This window comes from Lissotriton helveticus, chromosome 5_1, assembly GCF_964261635.1.
Source record: "Lissotriton helveticus chromosome 5_1, aLisHel1.1, whole genome shotgun sequence".
In the NCBI taxonomy this organism is placed as follows: domain Eukaryota; kingdom Metazoa; phylum Chordata; class Amphibia; order Caudata; family Salamandridae; genus Lissotriton; species Lissotriton helveticus.
In genome coordinates this window covers 2,086,392,863-2,086,407,287 of record NC_136065.1, presented here as the reverse complement: position 1 = coordinate 2,086,407,287, position 14,425 = coordinate 2,086,392,863, and the positions used below count along the sequence as shown (strand labels likewise).

Here is a 14,425-nt window from a genome sequence, read left to right as displayed (position 1 = left end):
TACTGTAGGTAGCTGGCTTTTTATGTAGTGCACCAAAATGAGGTACACTATGTAGAAAGTCCAGGCGAACCATTTTGGTTCAGAGGGCTTAAATTAATAATCCCAAAAGGTCTCTTTGTGGTAGTGTGGGTGAGCAGTTTGGGCTTTCCAGGGAGCAGTGTTATGCATTTGTTGTACACACCGAGTCAATAAATGAGACACACACTCAAGAAGAAACTAGACTAATTTAGAAAAAAACTGATTTTTAAATATTTTAGACACCAAGTCTCTATCAGATATACAGTATATCCAATGTGTATAGCCAGTGTACCATGTTGGGTTTTCAAAATGGTTTCACCATTTGACACAGTCCCCAATGGCAGTGTGCATGCAATTTGTGTGTGACTCCCTTTGGGTGGCATAATACATGCTGCAGGCCTTAGGGGCCCTCTTTAGTACCCATGCCTTTGGTACCAGGGGTACCATTTACTAGGAACTTACAGTGGTGCTAAAGTCTTTGCCAAATAGTTTAACAATTGAACCTTGTTCTAGGGAAAGAGCACAGGGAACTGGTTAGCAGGGACCCAGAGCACTTTCAGTCAAAAAGCATCAGTACTGGGTCTAAAAGTGGGGGTGACCATGTCAAAAGGAGGCACTTTCCTACCGCTACAATAAAGGAAGCGGTGACAAAACAGAAGGTAGTGCTGCTACTTTACAATATTTGGTTTCTCAAAGGCTGTACACATAAAAATGCAAATTTAACTGTTGAGCAAGAGGTTGGATAAAAACCCACGATGTTCATAATTCTGTGTTCTGCCTATATACTCTCACAGCAGCCTAACCCACACAGCACAGATTATAATGGCAGGCGTAGTGACATTTTTAGAAAATCTGTCATCAGGCCTGCTGTCTTGGTTGGATAACAAGGTGCAAGTACTGCCACTGCGTTGATCTCTGGATTTGATTCAAATAAGACCTTGCATGGCACTGCAACCAGTTCATTGCTCTGCTCCTGTTCCAGTCATGTGAAACCCCGAAACCGGTACCAGGAAGCTGGCTTCCGGTCCAGGGAGGACCTGGCCTGGCAGTTCGGGCTATACTGTTTCTACAGAGAGCACGTCAAGACTGATTTGCATATGGCTGGGTTTAAACTGGAATGTTATGGGAGCAAAACACAATGGATTTAGGCTACGATCTCTGTACTGGGGTGAATATTTGACATTGTTCAACATTCTGTCCATCAGTTGTTCTTTTTGCATTTGTCACCCGAGTGGGACGGGTATGCCCAGACGTGGTGCCGTGCTCTCTATGCCACTGGAGTCAAGCTAGTCTGGCTGATGAGGGGGTGAACCCCCAAAACCAGTCCCAGGATGCTTGTTTCCAGTCCAGGGAGGACCTGGCCTGGCAGTTCGGGCTGGACTGCTCCCATTGGGAGCAGGGTCAAGACTGATTTGCATATGGCTGGGTCCAAACTGGAATGGCATGTGGAGTAAAAAACGATAGGCCCAGCTGTCTGTACTGGGGTGAATGTTTGACATTGTTCAACATTAAGTCAATCAATTGTTCTTTTTGCACCTGTTCCCGTCATAGCAGCTTTCCACTCCGGAAAGTCTACTGGTTTGGACCTGCCTTTGACCAGCTACAACCTGCTCCGAGAGCTGATTGATGCGCACCCTATTCTGCTGCAGCTCCTTACAAAAGATAAGACCCCTGCCCGTAACTGATGGAACTGAACAACATCTGCCGCCCAGAAACACCATGTTCTACCAGAGAACCTATTACATAACCAGTTCATCATTTGTGAGATATTTTGCCTCATATTAAGTGTAACCTAAAGAATGAGACCTTGATGCATTACTGGTTGTTGAACTACAGCTTTTACGTGCAGAGATATTTTTTGAGAACTTAAATCAGGACTGAAAAGCATTCCTGATCAGGTCTAATTTTAAGCCTACAGATTCTCGAGGATGGGTATGCTTATCAATGTTTCAATATAGCATTTCTAAATCTGGCAAGCAGTGCGATGGAAATTCCCAGAGGGATAATACTATTTACCTGTGTGCTAAAGTTCCTAGATGAGAAAATAACTTCCTAGGCTCCAACGCTGTTCATTCTGTCAAATACCTATAGAAGGTGACACATGTTCAAAAAACATTTTTGCCACACATATGTCCTGTTTAGAACCCATCTGCCAATTGGGGAGGGCAAGTTTATACTAGGACAAATTGGGCATTTCATAAATAAATGTGTTCTCAAAATAGCCACATAGCACAAAATGAGCGTCTTCCAGACAGTTCTCATTATCCGATTGGCCAGCATAAGCGAGTTAACCAATCAAGAAGCCTCACTGCCCCTCGTGCAGGTGTTTACACAGCTCTAAATCTTTTTTCAGATTTTGAAGACAAAGCCTATATGGGAGTTGTAGGAAGGGAGCATTTCCTTGACACCAACTCCGGTCTAACAAAGCTCTGGTTAGGAATGAGAAATGAGAAAGAAACCAAGTTAGACACCAACCAGGGGTGCACTGAACAGCCCATGAACCATTTTCAGATACATTGTCCTAGCATGAGCAACCTAGGTTGAGGGTGACATGGAAAAGGAAGGGAGGGGACACATTTTTACTATGTGACAACAACTGCTTTAAGTGAAACCTAAATTGTTACAAGTCATTGTTCATGTTAAAGAAAACTAGGCAGACCAACAGAACTGCAACTTCATTTTATGATCTGTTCTACAACCACCCCTATCCTGTACAACGCATTTCAAATTTATACTCTAAAATCTTATTATCCAGACATGTCTCCTGCTCCAAAGCGTAATTTGCAAGATAATGAGGAAACACAGAAAAAGGTTACTGCTGAGCAAATGTTTTACAAAACAGAAAAGTCTTCAGTTGACTGCAGAAAAGTTAGCAGTCCTTTACAGAAGCGCGCCTGGCTTATAGGGCTTTGTTGTAAGGTACATTCTTTAACTCTGAATCTGGACAGAGCCATGTTTTTACATAAATGGTTCTGCAACAAGGTTACTGGGCTCCAGGTCTGGCAGCTCAAATTATTCAAACTAGGGGAGAATCTGATCAGAAGAATTGTTATTCGAAAAGAGATAATGTGGTCAGATGGCCTTGTAGAAGAATGCTGAATGTAAGGTTCATGGCTATGTAGAAGGCACGCATACATGGCCAACTGTAAAGGAAGAGGCATGGTATATTACGATAGACATTACTGCTGCTTTCTATTTCAGGTCAATGCTCTTTGCAATTGAGGGCGATGACAATAAATAACTTCTTATAGCTAATCTCTAGGTGCAAAGTGCATTTGAAGTATAGGAGGATGAATATTTCCAATATTTTCAGCTGAAAAACACAAAAGATAATTTTTACATAATGAAAAATTCATGCTTTTAGAATAAGGTGGTGTAACTATACCTGCATCAGATTAAATCGTGCAACTTCGTTGATGGGAGCATCAGAGATGATTCCATACTGCTCTGGATTTACTATTGCAGGACAAATTAAACATGCCAAAAGAAGGTCAGTGCACATGGCCCGAACCTCCCCCAGCTCCAGTCTTTCCACGCAAGACAACGTTTTATACATTTGAGACACAATCCAGCGCAAGCTGTGTGGAAAGCAATATGTGTTCTGCTTGAGGTATCCAATGAATTTGTTCACCAAGGTCACAAGTTTGCCCTCATTATAGTCCACCATTTCCTGGACTTTCTGTTTAAACCTCTCCGTGCCCTTTTCACCAAACACCTTTTCCTGCTGTACTGGAGAAAAACGCTCAATCAACTTGTTTGGATCAGTTTCTAGGTGGTCTTCATCCTCGACCAACAGCTGCATAATGGGCTCATGCAATGTTGCGGTGAGAAAGAGTTTAGCAGAAAAAAGACCTTCCGAGAAAAGTTTGAAAATGATGCTGAATGCGCACGTGCCTCTTCTCAACAATCTTCGTGGATCATCACTCTCTTTGAGTTCAAATTCAATCAAGTAACGCAAGACCTGAAGGAGGTAGCTTTCATCCTCCTGCATTATACAATTTCCATAAAGAGATGTAAAGACAGTATGGATGACACTTTGTGTGCTCTCTAGGTTTAGCTTTTCCCCTGCAACCAGGCATGAGGCAATAAGTCGTGGGTTTTCCCTAAGCCGGTTAAGGAACTCTCCGTAGGTTGTCTCTTGAAAGCCCAACTGTTTATAACCATCGACAAACTGAGTGTCCTCCAGGATTTTGGCATGTTGGCAACATTCAGCAGGAGAAGCTTCCGCACTAGATACAAAATAAAAATAAAATTATAGCTTTTTGACATTGATATACTTCTGACAAATTAAATGATTTAATAGTGTTCTTCTATAGTCCAAGAGAAAAAAGGGCAATTCACAAAAAAAAGACAAAATTACAGTTTAAAGGGCACACTGCCACTAGAACAATCAAAAAAAGCAAACATTTCTCATTCTGAAACAAGAGTAATGTACAATTGTCTGATGTGATGGTTGTACAATTTAGATATTTACATGGGGTAAAAAAAGAGACAAATTTATTCCACGTCCTAAATAGAAACCAATGAAATTTGTGGCCAAGAATGGAACACTGCTTTCCCCTTCCTCACATCCGGAAGCAGTGAAAGGACATAGCCCATGCTAAATTATTCAAATTTGCAGTGTTGATAAATTTGTGGAGCAAACATTGTAAGTGCACAGAGAAACATTTTACTTTGCATACCACAAAAAGGCAGTGGAGGCAGAGCTCCGAGTAACACCTTGAAGGAATGGTACACTAAAGTACATCCGTATGAAGCAAGCAATAATACCCAGTATAATTATCCACAATTCTATCACGCCTACAGGACTAATTTCAGGAAGTTGTAGAGAGATTAGATCACATTCCAATATCTTGAAAAATTAATTCATATGTTTTCTGCTTATTCTCATGGGAAAAAAATAAAGCATTTTCATTGCACACTACTGCAGTGAATTACAATTTAACTTCCAGTATTTTGTTTTTCTAGTTAATGGTAATGTATTTTGGAATTCTAAAACGGCTGAGGGTGAACTGGATGGCTTGTAATTTGTTACATGGTCTTTCATCTTTTGGTCACCAGTTCCAATGTGACCTTTGTCAGTAATGCTAAAGATAATTGAAGAACATTCAATGGTTTACTCAGCAGCCACCGTGAAATGTGTTCCTGGCCCAAGCTGCTCTTAGGGAAAACCATCACAACTGTCACACAAAAGCACCTCTGATGGTAGTCTTGTGGCCAGCTGGATTTTGTCATACTATGGTGGTGGCATCCCACGAGTACTATTGTGAAGGCATACAAAAACCACACTCACAACAGTCTGAAATAAGTTGAATAACACAAGCACCCAGAGGAAGGCTAGGCAAGTCTTAGAGAATTATTTTTAGTCATAAGAACTTTCTTCAAGCAGTTTTGTGCTCGTGTTCTCTCTCATTAGTACAAAGTGGTCATGAATACAGGAACACACTGATCTAGAATGTGGCGATACTAGCAACTGTAGAGAAGGCTGAGCTAGGACATTGTGTACTCATGATGGTGCGTTCATGTAACTGTAAATGAACGTGGTACGAACACAGACCATCTCATAGATGTCATGATACAATATCCAGGCTTACAACACTCCTGCAACTTTAAGCCTTACTAATGTTATACAGGCAATTCAAGCTCACATTCAAAATTATATATGATCTGATCAAACATTGGAAAATAGAAACAAGCATTTGCAATGCAATAGGTCTCGCAGCATTAAAGTTTGAGTTACTGGCATTGTAAATGACAATGCTTTGCATTAAATTGTTTTCTTTAATTTGCAATTGGTATATAAACATTGTTTGTGAATGGTTAGCTGTTGCTTATGCTAAGCAAAGTTGGCAGTAATATAGAGTGCTAGTCTTGCTTGTTATAAGCATGCTGATTTAAAGCGCTCTGATACCTGCGGGTAAAGTTTGCGCTATATAAAAGTGAAAACAAATAAATAAATTTAAAAAATGCGAGACCAATTGCATTGCAAATGTTTGTTGAAACTGTGATCGCCATCCAGATCTCTGCCCACCAAGAAAAATAACACTCTGTGATTTCCAGTTTTACTTAATACCAAGCAGAAGCGCCAAGATTACCTACTGAATATCAGCAAGGACCAGTGCCAAGACTCTGTTCTAGATCTTCACTAACCGATCGGCGCACTTGGACACAGTGAACCCTGGTTCATGACCTCCCAATTAACAGAGGCGATAGCTATGCATTCATTTAGGTCATTCATAGTAAATTGTACAAAACAGATAAAAATAGGTTACTTTTGCTCATACAAAAGAACTGTGGCCTTCTACGGAGACCTGCAGGATTCACATGATCTCTGTTTTTCCATCTTAGTGAAATGATGAACTACAATTTAGGTTATCACTTGTAAGCCGACAACAAAATCAAAATATTCAAGGATGTGGATAATCGCTAAATTTTTAAAGAGAGCCTCTCACATGTAAATCATTTGGTAAGCCAAAGTTGTCTTTGCATCAGTACAGTAAATACAGAAACCTTGCTCAGACTGTGCAGACACGTAGGATTAAATGTTGATTTGCTGCTACTCCAGTTCCCTCAAGTAAAGTCAGAAACTTGGAATGCATCTTCAACTCCAAGTTACCCAACATTATGGATGCAAACAATGTACCCAAGAACAGTTTTAGAGCCTTTGATGCATTTGTGAATACTTAATCTCCTATAGACATTATTAAATTACCCTTGCACTTGCAGTGATCCTATTTGTAATGCCTGTCCCTTCATCATTGATTTCCTACCTTTCACGGGGGCTTACAACGTAGCACGGTTGACGCTACATTGAAGACATGTGTTTAAAGAAACTCTACATATAGACCCCCCTGTAGGTGAAGGGATCCCTCTCCTGCTAACTGAAGTATCTTTAAGGCAAAATGCAGTCGCTACACAAATTTCAAAAGTCAGCCCTGGTGAAATGTAAAATATCTATTTCTTTTGTACGCAAATGATAGAATGTGCCCAGATTTTACCTTTCGCCGTCTCTAGACTGCTTACGTGGTGTAAAGAAGCTGTACAAAGCTAAACAAAAACAAATAAATAAACCTATCTCTTTACCATAAAGATTAGCACGAGCCTGGTGCTTTCTGCCCCCATTCGAAACGCTATAAAGTGTATGTGCGCAACATGTCGGCACCACACAGAATACCAATGAATAACTAAATCCACATATAACTAAAAAAATGTGTCTCTGCTTCACAAGCAAGATCGCGGTACCTACCTAGCGTTTCATCAATCGTTGCAGGCTATCTAAGCGCACTGAAGTGCCTGGAAGGCAGCGTGTTGTCGCTACGTAAAACACCAATACCTGCATTAATGGGTCTTTTGCCAGGTAGGAATACAGCATGGCGAGCCTAGCTCCCTCCATCACTCCAGATTCTCAAAACATTCCGATGTTCCTTGAAGGCACCACGTTAACGTTCTACAAAATACGAACCAGTAGGCTAATAATATTTATGTGTATCCAGTTGGAAAACACGAGAGTGCACTCTGCTTTTGTACTCTGGAACATCGTGCGCTCTAAAAAGCAAATTGTTGGCGCTATACCAAACAGCAACACACAGTTGAATCGTATAGATGTCGACATCTCCTTTTTGATAGTATGGTAGTATGAACGATGAGCGGCCTCCTTTAAAGTGCCAACAGAAGAGAGCGTGGTGTATACTTTTAAAACAAAGAAAGGCGCTCTCGCTCGTGAAAGCGTGGTGGAGCGCAAGAAGAGACGCGCGCGTTTACAGCGCGTGTCTCCTAAAGCGCGCAACGTAGCAGCCCAGCAAAAGCAGATCGACCAGGAGGAGGGTCTGGAGTTGGAAGCGGTGCCCGAGGGATCCACAGGCACCACCCACATGCTGGCCGGCATCATGTACCCCGTGGACTGCGTGAAGGTGCAGCCGGTGAGTGGGGGGGAGTGGGGGGGATGTGCGCGTGTGTGTGTGTAGCTGTGTGTGTGCGTGGGTGTAGCTGTGCGTGTGTACATGTGTGCCTGTGTGTGCCTGCGTGATCCATGGTGACTGGATTCCGGCATGCTTCACAAGGTGCGCATCGTAATCGGATTCTAGTTCACGCGCGCGACCAAATCCCATTCTACGATGCTGCGCGTGCCCAACTCCTGTCTCCACTTTGCCTCGTTGTAAGCTGAGCCGACAACTATAGTTCTCGCAGCGAGAGCGCGTTTCGCGCTTTCGCCAGCGAGACGTAAAAAGGTGCAAATTTACACTTCTATTATGACCTGAGATTTGAATAGGAACTTCCCATGTTACTCAGCTCAAACTATAGGAATTGGCAATGTCCCATTAGTACACTGCCTAATACCTTAAACTTAAAGGGCAACCTCATGTTTAACACACTTTTTTGTTAAAACTCCATATTAAACGTCAATGGTGGAAAAATATGCGGGCATAGTCCTAAAGAAATAACCGAGGATTGATTTACACAACACAACTACCTACACTTAATTTGAGTGAATTCACTCCAAATAAAACCGTTAAGCTCATTTCACTGACATCTGCTTCACTAATAATCACTAGCAATAAATATTCCAAAAGATTCACTTCATTTACTGCATGTCACTTTTAAATGTAGTTGTATTTTTATAGAGCTTACTACCCCGACGAGGCGTTGAAGCAATTTTCGGCAAGTAGCACCCTACTCTGGTACCCAAAGTGGATTAGTGCTGACCAGTTAAAGGGAAATAAAACTTAATTCAAGCGGTAGACTTGTTAGTCTATTAGTTAGATTGGCTAGGATAAAGTAGGACTAGAGGAGGGAAGAGTCCAGAAAGGGTTATTAGGGAGAATGAGGAAGTGGATGCAAAATTACCAAAACTGAGAGTTCTCATCCACTGCTGGTTGGTTTCCTAGTCTCACTTCTTTAAAAGACCCTCTATAGAACATTTGCTTTATTTTCATTGATGGCTTTGTATATTGTTTGTCCAGGGTACATGGGATTCTGACACTAATGTAGCTAAGGAATCTTACCATCCTCTGAATCAAATCAACAATCAATTCTTGCATTGCAATATTGTTCAACTTTCACCACACTATCCATTTATCGCTTACTGCAGTCAATTAATTGGTAGCTCAAATTAACTAAATCTATCAGATTTGAGCAATCAATCTGCAATTAGATGATTGCACTGTTTTAACACAATTGGTTCTAAAGTGTATTTGGCTTGAAACAGCACTTTTCTTTTGAGGAGTGTGTCACTCAAATACACCATCCAAGGACATTTGCCTGTTTATCACTCCCTTAGCACTCCTTGCCCAACTTCTCCTTTTCCGGTTAATATTTTTTCATTTAAACAATGTCAATATTATTATTTTTTGCTTTCCATTCAATTGTTTTACAAATAATTTTTTTTCAAGAGGTACCTTTCAGAAATAAATGATTAAAAAAATATGCCCATTACCTTTTACTAAGTTCGCTTTAAAGTTCAGTTTTGATGCCATTAACATCCAATTGTACATAAACACTTTACAACAAACATCAGAACACTAAAAACTCTGCATTTCCACTCAGTCACATTAATTCGTCCATTTGTCAAATTCTTTTTCTCATTAAATTCTCTTACCTACATTCAATGGAGGGAAGAGTGCCACAAATACACTGAACAGAGTATTCATATAAGAGGAAAGTCCAAAGCCAGATCATAGGACAGGCAATGGAACTATGGAGTGAAATGAGGTGTGCACAGCAGTGTGTAACACATTTGGATGAAAAATGATTAGGGTTATGAAGAAAAGAAGATAATAACAACACAAACGTCACAGACTATTCAAGTACTCACAAGGGAACGAATATGGAAAAGTACTGATGAGATAGGACATTTTTAAGTAAGTGGTTGTGGGAGCGGATTGATAAAAAAATGTATTTCTGTTGGCTGCATCTGATGTTGGATGAGGAGTCTCAAAAGCTGGCCCCTAACACTCAGACAAACGAATGACAAAGGTAACGCGGCAGAAAGGTAAACAGTGAGAGCGTAAGAATGTGTTGGTGTGTTTCATCAAGAGACTAGCGTAGAGCATGATTTGCATGATGTGCGTAGTCATAGAAATAACAGTGTGAAACAACCTACCACAGGCTTAGACTGATAACCCCCAACATGTGAATGGTCAATATAATTGGGGCTGCTATAAAGAGATCATTGGTTTAGTTTAATCCAATCTGTGTACTTGATTGTCTACTTTAGAGCCAACCAATACTAAATGCACTGATTTATAGAAAACATTGTACTTGGGGAAACCAACACTTCAAAAACAGAAAAATCACTCACCAGACAAAATAAGACACAGCAATAAAATCAACGCATACAAGTCAAAAACAGTGCAAGGTAATCTCTCTGCTACGAGGAGATACTTACACTATTGTAGTGTATGTATTGTTGAAATTGAACCCCTTTATTTACACGGCATGCAAAGCTTTCAAAGAGCGTTCACAATGAAAGATGAACACACAAATCAAGACCAGTACAGCACACACTTCTACTTGAAAAATGAGATGCCCTTATTAAAGGAGACAAATGAATGTTGAGCATTTGAGCGAAGTTTTATTTTACCTTGTAAGTATGAGTCTATCCAAGTTTATCCTCTGCTGCTTGGATATCCAGGATGTGTGATATAGTTTCTCTGCTGTCTTCAGAACTTCGGCATTGAGTCGCTGGATGTGTTGCTTTTCGGAATTCACATAAAGTCGTTCCTGCTTCAAGTGATGTGCCAGAGAATGGATGTCTAGCTTCACCATGTTGGAACCCAATGGAAACCCTTGGGATGCTCACTGAAAAACAGGCACCAGATTAGAATGCAAGACTTGTGGAAAATAATTAAAAAATAAAATTTAAATCTATATAAAATTCAGATTGCAATGACAGCAAAGATGCAACACATGCCAGAAACGCTTACAACCAAACGTTGGTCAATGTCAACCAAAATATGAAGAAATACTATTCAGGGATTTGAACTCTTGTGTAGGGAATAATATTGAAGATTTCTGATACTACATGATAAGTACCCATTGTCAACTTTAAACTACACAAATAATACATTAATTCCAGGGTACACAGTCCCAGTTTCCTTAAAATATTCAACTACTGTTTAAGATCTCATTTACGTACATGTAAAAGTTATGCTGGCTTAAAGATTGAGAACCTAAGAATCACGGTCACAATGTTAAATACATTGATACAGGGGTTAGCATGATCTATAAACCTAATGCACTACGTAGATCATGCAAGTCCGACCAAAACTGTTAGAAAACTGAATCAATAAAAGGGTGCTCTCAAATCAATTTAAGTTGATAAGTTGGCACACTTCAATTGCCAGCTTTTAGTGTTGTAAAATCACTATATCTTATGCTGCTAATCTTAAGAAACCCTGTCACTGGAAGGGTGTTCGCGCACCTCTGTGTGCCTATGATTTTTTAATGAAAAAATACAAATCTAGCTGGCTTTAGGTTGTTCAAGCACATGTTCCTCTTTGATCCCTTTGTTAAAACTATATGTTTTTCTACCGGCACACAATCCGGTGCAAACCCAGTATCAAAATCTCCTAGCAGCCAGAAGAAATATTGAAAAAAGGTGTGTGTGGAGTGAGCGAGAGATATATACATATATACACACACATATATATATACATATGTACACATCTATATATATATATATATATATATATATATATATATATATATATACACATATATACACATATATATATTACTTCCATCCCATATCCAAGATACAGGGGATTTTCAGAAAAAAAATTACGATCTACCCTGGGAGCCTGACCTGTTGCGGGTGACAATTGATGTCACCACTTTGTACACCAGCATCAGGCATGAAGATGGTCTAAAAGCCATAAAATACTTTTTCAGTAATCGTTCCATCAAATTATGGTCCCATACACAGATGTTGCTAACAATGATTTCTACCTGTTTAAAGAATAATTACTTTCTTTTTAACGACGATCTGTTCCAGCAGATCTGTGGGACAGCGATGGGCACCTGCTTCGCCCCCAGCTATGCGAATCTGCATATGGGCTGGTGGGAGGAGCAGGTGGTCCGGGTGAAACATCAGGTAGAATGGGAAAACAATGTACTACATTGGAGTCGTTTTATTGACGACCTTTTCTTGGTATGGAAAGGGACAGAAACTTCAGTGAAGGAGTTTATTAAAAAACTACAAGACGAGTTAAACCTAAAATTCACTAGTACAATAAGTAGCACTTCGGTGAATTTTTGGGATTTGACAGTCTATGTCAAAGACTTCAAGTTACATACCAAGCTGTACAGAAAACCAACCTCAAGCAACACAGTATTACATGCCACCAGCTTTCCCCCTTAAGAACCTCATTAGAAGCATTCCGTACGGGGAATGTTTGAGAACAATCCGTCATTGTAGTGAAGACACAGTTTTAAATCAGGAACTGTTGTGCCTGCCAGATAGTTTTCAGGCAAGAGGCTATAAGGCAGATAATGTACAAACAGAGATCTTTAAAGCAAAAAAGAGTACTAGAGAAGACATCCTCTTTAATAAAAATCAGAGTAAATCCAAAGCTAGTAAGGATGCTAGTAATCAAGTCAGAATGATTACCACCTTCAATCGACAGCATGGGAAGGTGAGAAGCATTCTCTCCAAACATTGCCATCTAATTCGCAATGATCCTCAATTAGGCAGTATTGTAGCTAAACAACCTGCCATAACATTCAGGAGAGCACGCTCTTTCAAACAGATGCTTGTTAACAACATGATAACTAAAAAGAAACCGCAAGGAAGCAAAACTACAACAAGATTAAAGAGAAAGGCAGGATTCATAAAGTGCAAAGCATGTAACCATGGGAAGAAGACCTTTTCCTACCCTTTAGGTCTCTCGAAAAGACCAAACAAATATACATATGCAAAATCAGCTCCACAGCTTGGCACGGCACAGCGCGGCGTGACACCAATGGAAGGAGACGGACCAGCCAGGTACAGCTAAGATATAGTTTTTATTCACGACAACAGCAACGAGTTTCGGGCTTACTCGTCCTTTGTCAAGATATATATATATATATATATATATATATATATATATTCACTCTCTCCCATGTAAAGAAGACCTCCCGGGACACAGCGGGGCTTTACTTCATTATTTATTCAGGAAACAGTAGCGTTGACCGGTTTCGGCGTGTGCCTTCTTCTGAACACCTTAGTCCTTAAACAGTGTCAGCTCCCACTCAACATTATTTATAAGCTCCTCCTTCCAAGTGGTGGTGGGCTCACCTGATTCAGATTGTCTTGGCTTTCGTTAGTGTTGGGGACTCCCAGTCCCAAAATGCAACGTGCTGACAGTCCGATTTCAGGATGATGGGGGCCTCACTTTTAAAAAACAAAAAAAAATATATATATACATATATATACATATATATATACATATACATATACATATATATATATACATAAAAATATATATATATATATACATAAATATATATATATATATATATATACATAAAAATATGTGAGCAAGGGAGTCAAGGCTTCCGAAACGCGTAACAGCAATAAAGCGACACTGTGTACCACTTTACCTCTGAGTGCGCGTCTAAATTGGATAATTTTGGAAAAGAAAAAATACATAAAAATATATATATATATATATATATATATATATATATATATATATATATACATATACATATACATATACACACATATATATCCTTTTTTTTTTAAACACATAGCCCACCCTCCTAAGATAACCAACTTCACTGATGATCTTCCTCCTCCAATCAGCATAGAGCCTGAACAATTCTACATCTAAATTTAACAGTGCATTCCCTACCTTTTTTAATAACCTACCTATGATACCTCTGATCTATATTATAGGTCTATTCAATCATCCTTTACATATTATTACAATGTATACCCATTGTTTATACCACTTTCCTTGTTTAGTACCTATAAATGCTGCTGATAACCTTTCTACTCCGACTTCGTTTACATACTATTATCATGTATGCCCATTGTTTTTATTCTAGTCCTTGTATACGGTCTGTAAATGCTGATAGGCATATTATGTAAAGGGCTTTGATACCCTCCGGTCAAGTTTACGCTATATAAAACTCGAAAAATAAATAACAAATAAATAAGGTCAATATTTTGTTGTATTTCTCAAATGGAGAAAGAAATCCTGAAACACTAACCAGGGAAATGTTGCCCTGAATGTCTGGAGCCTGGCACTGCCAAATATGTGTGGGATTTCCTGGGGTTTAAAATCTGAGACATCAATGATTAAATGTTAGTGCAGATGCTGAAATTGTGGCAGAATCATGTTAATGGTGTTTGTATTTGATGACACATCAAGCACAGAACTACATGGAAAGCATACAAATTTAATAATATATATGCTAATTC

The 14,425-nt window shown here is 39.6% G+C and overlaps 1 protein-coding gene across 25 annotated transcripts in view; it reads right to left on the bottom strand.

The window, feature by feature from the left end:
• Positions 1-14,425, bottom strand: part of GAPVD1 (GTPase activating protein and VPS9 domains 1) — a 424,045-nt gene that overhangs the window by 317,734 nt on the left and 91,886 nt on the right. For all 25 annotated transcript variants that reach the window (XR_013595129.1, XM_078646066.1, XM_078646068.1 and 22 more), the window contains exons 2-3: positions 10,598-10,815; positions 3,404-4,247 (exon numbers count right to left, since the gene is read on the bottom strand). Coding sequence is in view for 24 of the 25 variants with exons in the window: in XM_078646066.1 (XP_078502192.1) it covers positions 3,404-4,247; positions 10,598-10,782 (1,029 nt within the window). In the remaining variant the exon portion in view is untranslated. The remainder of the gene's footprint in view (positions 1-3,403; positions 4,248-10,597; positions 10,816-14,425) is intronic.